The sequence below is a fragment of the Lotus japonicus genome, chromosome 1 (genome assembly GCF_012489685.1).
Source record: "Lotus japonicus ecotype B-129 chromosome 1, LjGifu_v1.2".
Taxonomy (NCBI): Eukaryota; Viridiplantae; Streptophyta; class Magnoliopsida; order Fabales; family Fabaceae; genus Lotus; species Lotus japonicus.
This window is the reverse complement of record NC_080041.1, coordinates 100871439-100883090: the sequence shown is the minus strand read 5'-3', so window position 1 is coordinate 100883090 and position 11652 is coordinate 100871439. Positions and strand designations below refer to the sequence as shown.

Sequence of the window (11652 nt, the reverse complement as noted above, 5' to 3'; positions counted from 1 at the left end):
CATATCAAAACCAATCAAAAACCACCAGATCCAAGCCTCATTGGATGTAAAGAAGCATTGTTGACCCAAAAAATGCAAACTTTGGAGGCATGGGTCGTGATTTGGCCCTGATCTGCGCGGTGCATGTCACAGTGGTGCAGATCTGAGTTGAGGCAAGTTTGGAGGAAGGAGGAGAAAAGAGGATGAACGTAGGGTGAAGGGAGAAGAATGAAACAAAGGGTGAAGGAGAGCAAGGGGTGTGAATGTGTGATTGAAATGAAGAAGAAGAAGAAGATGATGAATTGATGATGATGAAGTCTGGAGAAGAAGATAATATGATGATGAATTGATGATGATGAACCTAGGGACGAAATTGACATTATGTTTTAGGAGGGAAAAAAGAGAAGGTGCCACATATGACTCTTGCATGGAAAAAAAATTTGCACTTGGACTTTTCCGTCGGAGGGACTAACGGAAAACTGAACCAAGGACTAACTTGACTAACGGCAACACATTCAAGGATTAAAAATGACCATTTTCAAAGTATGAGGACTAGTCTGTCACCGATATATACAATCAGGGACCAAAATGGTTGTTTACTCTGTGCAAATTTTGAACTTTTGGCTTAGTTTACCTTTTCTGTATGATGTACTTGCTTTCATATTATTTACATTAACAGGCTGATTGCAGGTCTTAGACTACCACAATGGCACAATATCTAGTCTTCTTGCAAGATGGCAATTAGAGATACAAATGAAGAAAGAAGATCAACCAAACATGGTATGTACTAAATTTTATCATCAATTCTGGTTTAGGCATGGCTGCCATGGGCACTAGTGGATCACGTAGACGGAAAGCAGTTGACAAAACACATAACTATCTAAAACAGGCATAATCATTTCCATTTTGGGTCTATAAAGTTGAAAACTGACAATTGACACTAGTGCATGCATCCCCATCTTTTCTAAATTGCCAGTTTGTTTATTCCATAACACTGTGCAGGGTGCACTACTATCTGAATTCCAAATAACTGCACCAGCATCCCAACCACTAATTGTGTAGTGAGCTGCATCCACAACATATCCTTGGAAAAGTTCATTTTTTTCAGTTGTTGACGGCAGTCTTGCTGTCTCAGTTCGACAGAGCAAATAATTTAATAGATCAGCCAACAAACAAAAAATGTTATAAACCTTAGAGGAAGAATGGAAGTGAGGAAGACGTTGAATTCGAGGAAACTGTGAATCCGTGATAGAGAACTTAATATTTTGGTTGCTAAGAGAAGTGCACTACAGTGAACAAATATTAACATTTAGATTAACATAAATCAAGAGATGAGATCTGGTGTCAAAATTTGATTTGGCATCTGGTGTCATTTGATCCTATCCCTTGTAGTCATAATGATATGAATTGGGGAAATAGAGGAAGAGAAAACTGTGAAAAGAGAAAGTATATCTTCATATTATTTAAAGATACATAATAAGGAGATACAAACACCAATTTACATTACATGAACATTGACCAACTCTAACTAATTACATGAAACTAGTTGTCTTTACACACTTGCATCAACTCTCACTAATAGGTTCAATGTCATCCGCATTTTGCACGGGTCGTTTTCTAGTTTCAATGATTTAGTGGAGTTGTCCTACTCTTACCATGGCAAACTGGTTCTCCAAAGGTGGCTTTCCTAATACAATAGCCTTAGATACTTGATCCATAGTTGGACGCGAATGTGGATTTTCTCTCAAGCAAGAAAGTGCCAGACTTGCAATCAAGATCACCTCCCCATCAATTGGTTTTTCAGGCTGAGGAGGTCTTTGATCTAAAACATCAATCAATAGCAAATCATTAACCATTGGTGCTGTAGATGGTGACATCAATGAAGAAATGAGATCTCCTGGATGCTTTCCTATGATGATTTCCAAAGCAAATACTCCAAAGCTATATACATCACATTTCTCATTCACTTGCATTGTCTGCGCTAACTCTGCAAAGGTAAAAGTTTTTTTAATCAATGTCAGGTTTTAATAAAATCAGGTGAAGTAGCTTTGTATACAGAAACTATTCCTATAAAAGAGTGCAGCCAATGTAAAATGGTATGATCATTTCAATTTTTAAATGTGAGGTTAAAGTGTCTAACCCGGTGCTGCATAACCAAAGGTGCCTGCGAATGCGGTCCAAGTATGTGAACCGGGCTTCAGAAACTTTGCTGTTCCAAAATCAGATACATGAGCTTCATATTGAAGATCTAGAAGAACATTCTTGCTTGATATGTCACGATGAATTATAGGAGGTGAACAATCGTGATGCATATAGGACAAAGCATTGGCCACACCTTTCACAACATTCACCCTCTTTTCCCAATCAAATGCTGTTGCTTGTTTGTCACTGTTTAGCACATGATCCAAGCTTCCCCCTTCCAAGAACTCATAAACCAAGAATGAGAACTTTGAGTGTAAGCAAAACCCATGAAGCTTTATAATGTTCCTATGTCTAATTTCTGTCAAAGTTTGAATCTCACTGTTGAAAGCCTTTGAACTGAAATTTGACATTTCCTCATCTGTTACTGAATGAAGTTTCTTCACAGCAACAACCAAACCCGCTGGCAACTCCGCCATGTAAACATTTCCTTGACCTCCCACTCCAATGAGATATTTGTCATCAAAATTCTCTGTAGCTTCAATGATATTCTCAAACATTATCTTTCCATCATAGTCCCATATGGAAAATAGTGCTACCCTTTCAGGTTCTTCTTCAGATTGAATTTCTTCCTTTGGTTTACTTCTACATAGTAGGTACACTGAAAGCCCCACCCCACACAACACTAGTATTACAACTCCCACAGCAAGAAGTACCCACATGATGACTTTGTACCACTTCTGACCATGGCTGGGTGAGCAAAGTCTCAAGCCAGTGACATTACCACACAACCCTTTGTTGTTTTTAAATGATTCCATTGTAGCATTAAGAAAAGCTGGACTATTTGGAAGTGGCCCTTCTAACTGGTTGTCTGATATGTTAACAAAATCCAGTGTTCTACCAAAAGTGGAGGGAATGGTGCCGGAAAGACTATTATGTGAGAGATTCAACATTAACAAGTTCTCCAACTTTCCAAGATTTGGTGGTATTATTCCATTTAATAGATTGCCACTAAGATCAAGAGATTCCAGAGCTTCGGTAAACTGTGACGGAATGTTTCCTTCAATTTTGTTCATACTCAAATTCAAGTTCCGCAACCTAGGTAAGTTCATAACTTCTTGTGGTATTGTGCCTCTCAATTCATTTCCTCCAAGATCCAAAGTGTCAAGCATCTGTAGCAATCCAATTTCTGCTGGAATGTTTCCTGAAATATAATTGTTGCTAATCTCGAGCTCGGCTAATTGTGTCAGGCTTCCTAGCTCCTTTGGAAGCTTCCCAGTCAAGTGGTTTGAAGAAATATGAAGCCTGCCAAGCTTGGTTGCTTCAACAAGTTCTAGTGGTATGCCACCAGAAAGGTTATTGTTGGATAATTTGAGGGTGTTAAGATTAAGGCACTTCCCCCACTTTGGTGAAATGGGGCCATAAAATTTATTGTCACTCAGATCAATGATTTCCAAATCAGGATAAACACCAAAATCTTGTGCTATGTCCCCTTCTATTTGATTTTTCTCAATCCTGAGCCTAATAATACTTGAGCAGTTCTTCAAGCTTCTTGGCACTGGACCTGTAAAGTGATTGTCAAAAGCATTTAAGTATGCTAGTGACCCACCAGAGCAGATTTCAGGTGGCAAATGGCCAGTGAAATCATTTTCTCCTAATAACAAGGAAAACCAGTTGGTGAAGTTATACAGGACCTGCGGAATGCTACCATTGAGTTTGTTGGTGGACAGTTCCAAGACCAATAGCCCTGTCAAATTACCAATTGTGGTAGGAATAGTTCCTGAGAGGTTGTTTTGTTGGAGACTGAGGTAATTCAAACTGATCATATTCCCTATAGAGGAAGGAATTGGTCCAGAAAGATGGTTAAAGCCCAAGTACAAGTCTGTGAGCTTTGTCAAGCTCCCAATGGTGGAAGGAATGGACCCTGAAAGTTGGTTTCTAAATAGCAATATTTCTTTCAAGTTGACCAAGTTTCCTATGGAAGCTGGTATTGATCCAGAAAAACTATTGCCATAGAGGTGGAGAAAGGACAAGTTAGACAGGTTCCCTATGGAAGGTGGGAGTGGTCCAGACAAGAGGGTATTGTTGGCAAGATAAAGTTTATTTAAACTGCTCATGTTACCTATTGTTTCAGGGATAGCACCAGAGAGAGGGTTTTTGGACAGATCAAGAAACCTAAGTTTTGTAAGCATTCCAATTTCTCTTGGAATGGGACCTGAAAATGTGTTCTCTGCAAAGCCAAGATACTCCAAGTTGTTCAATTTTCCAATCTCTGGAGGAATGTGGCCAGACAGTTTATTGGTACCAAAGTCTAGATATGTTAGTTTGGACAAATTTTCTATGGAGCTAGGAATAGCTCCCTCTAGTTTGCATATGGAAAGATCAAGGCCATATAGAGTCCTTAGTGTCCAAATTTCTTGAGGGATGAAACCATCAAATGAATTCTCAGAGAAGTTCAAAATATTTACTTTGGGCATGTCACCTACTTGTGGTGGGATGGTCCCATAAAAGGAGTTGCCAAAGATGTCTATGGTTTTGAGATTGGGGAATGAGGAGAAACTAAGAGTGTGAAGTGTACCTTTTAGTCCATAATTTGCAAGACTTATTCTAGAGATTGAGCTGGATTTGTCACACTGAATTCCTCTCCATTTGCATGGATCAGAACCTGTCCAAGTTGACAAGAGAGCTTGGCTTTGGTTGTCAAGGCTCTGTTTCCATTTCAACAGAGCATTTGCTTCACTCTCTTCAGCTGCAGCTTGGGGAAGCAGAAGTGTTAGAAGGATATACAGAAACATGAACTGAATTTGGGAGGTTCTTTGAATCACAACAAGCATGTGTACCATGATTAAGAATAACTGGATTCTTGTGTCAAGATTATGATCTTGGATTTGAGGGTGATCATGGAGTTGGAGGTGGGAGACCCTTTAAAGAAGCAATAATGAGCAAGGAGATATGTTGAAACTTGAAGTGGGGTCATTGGAGTCAAATCAAGTTCTGCCATTGAAAGATAATAAAAGAGGCTTGCTTAATGGATTAACATATCTTGCTCATCATTAGCGCAAATCATGCTTCCCTTTGAACTTTTTTCTGTGTATTTGGTACAGTAAACATTTGTGAGTGGGATCTTTTTATCGCACCATATAAATAACTTCTGGAAATTAATTTTTGAATGTGAATGACATGAACATGAACATGAACATGAACTATTGTCTAATTTTTCTGTTTGCCAAAGATACTCAAATTTAAAATTAAAACGGTTGCCCATTCACATTAACATGAAATAAGAGATAGATAAATCTTAGAGTGTGATATTCAAACTATCATCTAAGATGAATGATTCTTTTTTTATTTGATTGTCAAAAGAGAAAGAGAGTGTTGGATAAGGTGATGAACAACGACCAACACATGTTGATTTGGTAAAGACATACGACTTTCTTTTAAAATGTTGTGGGTTCGATTCTCGTTTTCAATGTAAGAGTTCTCATTTAGCAATTTGAAGACTCGTGATATTGATCGGAGCCAATTTCATCCAAATTTTTATTCATATAGGTGAATAGTCAATTAGGATCATTTTCTCAAGAATTGTGATATGATACATGAACTTTAATTTTTGTCAAGAGAAAAAAAAACTTTTAAAACACTCACATTTTTAAGAGGCTTGTCTAAATGACCAAAGGAAAAACTTGAGTTAAATGACTCTTCTAATAAGCCAATAATATTTAAAATATAAGTCGAATTTCGTACCCACATATCTTAAATATTATTGGTTCACCTAGGACCATAATCTTTTAATCCAAATATTTTAAGATTATTTCCACAACTCCTTTAATTTTCTAAGAGAAACAAGGCCCATGAATAAATGCAGAAAATCCATCGGTAAAAATAGAACTCTGACGCATAAACAATCATTTTTGTATTCTTGGCCCTGACACTTTACCATAATAATTAGACATATGAGTTCTTAAAAAAAAAAATCATAATTAGACATGAGATGATGATAAGTTTTAATTATAAAAGTTGCCTGCCATGTAAATATAAAAAAAAAGTGTTTCATACATGATATATTCTTTCATTAATAATTTATTGACTTTTTGTCTCTCCGGCAAGATGTTTAGCTTTATGCTTTTAGATTAGTGTTATGGATAAAAATTAAAGGTATATGCACAGTCAGGTGTAAACAAATTTTACACAATCATCCAATTAAATTTCGCCACATCATAAAATAAATATTTATTTTAATTGAAATTTAAAATGAAAGTTATTATTCCTCTACGTGGTATATATGCTGTAATTGATTATCAGTGTAAAACTGTTTTACATCGACAGTGCATATTCATTAAACTTAAATGTCGCATACTTACTAAATTTTTTTAAATATCTTCACACCCGATAGTGATAAGTTTAATCCTCTAGAGACATAAAAATCACAGATGTTTACTATTTTGTTTTTCTTATGTTCTTGTAAACAATTTTTTCATGTATTATATAAATTGTGTAATCAATTAAAATGCTTGAAAATCGACTAGCTTAACTCCAGGACTCTAATATCTTTCAAGCTCATATGAATCATCTAGTTATTGTAGGGTTTTATCCTTCTACATGAATACCAAGCACATATTAGTTTTCTTTCACACTAATACAAAAGATTGTATTAAAAGTGAGTACAAAGGGTACTCCAACCCTTAATACACAAGAGAAAAAAAAAAAGATAGATGACCACATTAATTCCTTAGTTACCCCTTTTCCTTCGAACCATTGTGTCAAATACCAACCTATATATTCTCTAGAAAACACACAAGCCCATAGCTACAATAATAACAACGGCAACGACAACCTATTATCTTGAACCTCTAGACTCTATCACGCAGAAGGAACCTCTCATATCCACAAGTTGTAACCACAATACTCCACTACTACCGTCATCCACAAGTTATTCTCTTTCATGATTGTCATGCTCCACTAATACCATATGGTTCCTTTCCACCATGTATTTTCAAGGATGCACTAAAAGGCTTAATTAGCTAGCTTGTTCTTTGTCAAGTTTCACCCGTCAAATTTTGCTACTAGATGCACTTCAGAATTGTGCATGTCCATGCTGTTCTTCGTTCTTACTCATCGTCAATGATGGAGAGCTGAGTCGATCAAGGATATCATCACCATCATCATCGACATTGGAGCCAAGCATAGAGGAACCAGGATTTTAAAACCGAGATTGCATGTTTCGATATACAATTATGAACAAAATATTATAGTGAACACTAGCATTTTGCTTATGTCCACTATAATTTTATCTCAGTTAACGTAATTTCTTATTGTGTATCGAAACCTGTTGTATGACTTATAATTTTTTTTTTTCCCACAAAAACTACATGAGCAAATCAGTTGATATAACTAATATAATAACTTTTCCATAAGCAGAAAAAATATTTAAGTAGTCTGAATACAATAGATATTAATGGATAATGTTTCATCCACACCTCTCTTTTGAGGTGGAGAGTTGGAATGGTGAGAGAGATAAGAAGAAAAAAAAAGTAAGAGAGAGAAAATATGAGATGTGATAGATGATAAGATGAGAGAGATAGAAATAAAAAGAGGTGGAAATGAAGTGTTTAAAAAATGAGGTGTGTATATATCATTACTCGATACTAATTTACCATTTTATAAACTTTTCAAAACTGTAAATTAGATAAAGAGATTAATTTTTGTGTATTGACGGTGTAAGTTAGTTTTACACATTCATTCGATTACATCCCTCAATTTTGCTAGCTTATAATTAATTTTGAATTTAATGATATTTAAAATAGAAAATGGAAGAATGTGATTGAATAACTGCATGTATAAAACTTTTTACACTACCAGTACATAAAAATTAATCTCTTAGATAAAACAAACGTAATAGAAAACAATAATGATTCATTCACACTCATTCCACCCACATCCCAAAAAGAGAAATGAATAAAAGAGACAAAAATGTAAGATATATATATATATATATATATATATATATATATATATATATATATATATATATATATATAGGGGAATGTTAATTAATGCACACCCACTCTTTTTTTAGGGTTTAGGTGATGTATCATATGAGAAAATTCTACTTATATGAGAATGATAAGAATAATTTTGAGCCTTTAGATTAATATAGATGGCTAAGATTAAAACACCCAATTAAAAAAGTCACGTGCCAACATTCTGAACTTAATTGTTCTTCTACGCCCCCCCGCTCTCATTGCCCTATTATGTTCCTACCTGCTACCTGCAATCGATTGGCATCTGCAAACTTTCCATGTTCTCCCACCGCTAGATTGATATAGCGTTGTTCGGTATTTGTTAATTTTCTTTTTGTTGATGAACCCCACAATCAGATTCATTGAAGAAATGTTGAAAATTTTATTTCCTTTTGCACGGTGGTTAATTAATGGTGGCAAGTCAGATGTTGGGTTTTGTACACTGGTTTTGGATGTGCACCACGGCTGAAAAATGCAATAATTTAGTGCTAACAGTGGCATGGAATGGATTTTCTAACGGATGAAAGAGAGCACGTGACTTTTTTAATTGGATGTTCTAATCTCATCCATCTATTTTAATCTAAAGGCTCAAAATTATTCTTATCATTCTCATATAAGTAGAGCTTTCTCATATGATACATCTCCTATATATATATATTGTGATGTGCTAAAAAATTAAAGGAATTAAGAAGAGAAAGTGAATGAAAATAAGTTTAGAAAACAGTGAGAAGTTAATAAATCCGAAATGATAAAAGTATTACATGATAACGAATATGATGCTATTATTTACATTTATATATACATTAAAGAGTTTAATGGATATGCATAATTGATGTAAAGAAGTTTTATACTGACATCCAGCCACACACGCACACAAATTCCTCATCCCTAATTCAAATGAAAGAGAACTTCATTTTCGCCTCTACTATGTTGTATCATTCCAAAATCATGTCATCCAAATGAAGTGTCAATATTGGTGAATTTGATGGAGATGATAGAAGAATAAGATATCACTAAGGAGTGATTCTATGTCAAATACATAAGAATATAATATACAGATTGATAAGATAGCGAAAATGTATCTGAATCCATGATGAAGTTGATGTGAAACTGAATACATGAGAAACTTGCAGATGTGAAACTATATAGATTTGGTCTTCTAGGACAATATGCATATTCATCTTAGTCATGAGGCCTTAGAAAAGAAAGCTATTCATATGTCTTTGAGACCATAACCCTTTATACAATAAGAACATGCCTTAATTTTCTCCAAGGGTCGTGTCTTCTGAACATTTTACTCTTCGTAATTTATAAAGTCTGCAACCTTCATCCTGAGATCTAATGGATAGAAATTACTTATGTCGAGGAGTTATTTAGATACTGCTTTAAGTCGATAGCTTCTACGAGATGCCAACCGATGAAAGTATAGCCGATGAGGAGGAGGCTTTGCATTCGGAGCGGATTTTGAACAAGTAACTAGACTAGGACTCGGGAAAAGGCAACATATTTGAGTCTTGGGTTTTAGCATGTTGGAAATTGGAAATCGGTCAATTCTTTAAGAATATGATAATTTTTTGTGTTGGAGCCCGCCGATTCACAAAAGCCTACTCCCTCCAACTTGCATATATACCACCCCTGTCATGAATGCTCTCTTAGCCTATCAAGCTTATGAGAAATCATTGTTTTTCTTTTAAGCTTAGAGTTATAATCAAGAACAAAATACAAAGTTTTCAATTCTAACTAGGCTTAAAAGAGGTAATAAATGGATTTTTTGAATCAATATATATATAAACATCACAAAACATGCCTGTATCATTTCTTATCAAATCCATAAAATCAATGATATCAGAAAATAAAAATTGTTGTTCACTCAACTCACAATATATAGTAACACTCCCTCAAAGGCTAAAAAGTTTTAAATTCCCTTGATTTTTCAAGCAACTTTCATGTTATACTTCAAAAATTCCAAGTTAGTCATGCAATCATATTATCTATAACATCAATGAGTGCAAAATACAATTTCAATCACGGAATCACTCACTTATAAAACTCATAAAAAACAACTCTCATAATAGTAATGCCAATATTGAAACACAGTTAGAGAATCATAGAAACTAGGACACAAATGCTATATACACTATTTTAGTAATGTATATTCATATTTTTAATGATCGCAAGTTTTATTTTTTATGTTTAGATCTATGCACGTGTTGTCCCATGACTCAAAACTTTTTGGGTCCTCCATCAGCAGGAGCGGAGAAAGGGAGTGAGCTACTAGGGCCATGGTCACCCCAAGCTTGCATTTCTTTTGCTAAATTCTATAATGGCCCATGAACATATAATGTAATGCATTGTCGGTTATCTCTTGTGGTAGATATAATTTGTGTTGCATATACATATTTTTATATATGAGTGATATTAACACTTACTTTAACAATCTCTTTCCAACACTATTTCAGATGGAAATTGTTTTTACATCCAACTTTTCCCTAACACGCACCAAAGAAATTGCAGTAATCAATATAATCATAGACTGGATGCATAAAATAGCAAACGATAATCACAATAACTTTCTCATTCATTTTTAATTGATCAATTCCTTCTATCTAGCCACAGTAAAGACATTGCAGCAATCAAGTAATCAACAAATTTTCTTTCTAAGAATAAAAGTGAAGAGAGATGAATCTTTAATGAATCTTTAACGTGTTTCTTTTTGCTACTGGCATTATAAATAACTCTTGAGATGAAAATCAAGGAATAGGGAAAAAAAAAGCATTGGAAAGATCATTGAAGCCCTTCCAAGGAGGAAGAGCGTACAGGGAAATGGAAGAAAATAGGGGTTAGGGTTTTCTGTTTTTTTTTTTTTTAATTTAGAAAAGGACTCCTTTGTTATTATTTAAATTGGTAGGTTCATTCTGCAATTAAATTATTTAATAAAATCAGAATTATGAAAATGTAAAATAAAGGAGTTGAACTAAATGAGGTGGATAAATAGAGACACATGGTATAATATGATTGGTACACTTGGACATGGGTGATTTAACCCAATTTTTATCATGGGTTATTTAGACAATCACTTATTCCACTGGATTGAAAATGATATCATATTTTATGGACTCCACATGATCAGTGTCAATCAAAGAATGAGAGAGTGTTGAAAATATGGGTTATGTTTGACATGACATTTCAGCTAGTTTATAGCTTATTTGACCAGCTTAAAGCTTATTTGACTAGCTTAAAAGCTCTATAACTTGTTTGGTGAAGGAGTTTATTTCAGTAGCTTAAAGCTTAAAGCTCTAAGCTATCTCAGGTAGCTTAAAGCTCTAAGCTATCTCAGTAGCTTAAAGCTTAAAGCTTATTAAATATATTCTCATTTTTACCCTTATTATTTTATTAAAATTTCACCTTTAGCCATATATGTAAACATATTTACTTATCAGTTATCACACTTGTCTCATATGCACACCGTTTCCGCACAAAAATAATTATTACTTTGGAATAAAATAAATAATTT

General features: G+C 34.5%; 1 protein-coding gene across 2 annotated transcripts; it reads right to left on the bottom strand.

Annotated features, from left to right (window-relative positions):
• Positions 1–1413: 1413 nt before the first annotated feature.
• LOC130728442 (MDIS1-interacting receptor like kinase 2-like) lies at positions 1414–5133 on the bottom strand. 2 transcript variants are annotated; one of them, XM_057579921.1, is made up of 3 exons: positions 4697–5125; positions 2120–3682; positions 1414–1966 (listed from the first exon to the last, which is right to left on the bottom strand). In XM_057579921.1, exons 1-3 carry the CDS (start codon positions 4959–4961, stop codon positions 1611–1613), a joined length of 2184 nt encoding a protein of 727 aa, XP_057435904.1. In that variant the 5' UTR covers positions 4962–5125; the 3' UTR covers positions 1414–1610. The 2 variants fall into 2 exon arrangements, with proteins under 2 accessions (XP_057435904.1, XP_057435903.1); XM_057579920.1 differs by having other exon boundaries at positions 2120–5133.
• Positions 5134–11652: the final 6519 nt, after the last annotated feature.

What these genes read in the sequence shown, in the direction of transcription:
- LOC130728442 (XM_057579920.1), bottom strand. Translation starts at nt 4,961, where the DNA reads ATGGTACACATGCTTGTTGTGATTCAAAGAACCTCCCAAATTCAGTTC. An exon ending in CTTTGGTTATGCAGCACCGG is followed by an intron (nt 1,967 to 2,119) that starts GTTAGACACTTT and finishes TTACCTTTGCAG; the next exon opens with AGTTAGCGCAGACAATGCAA.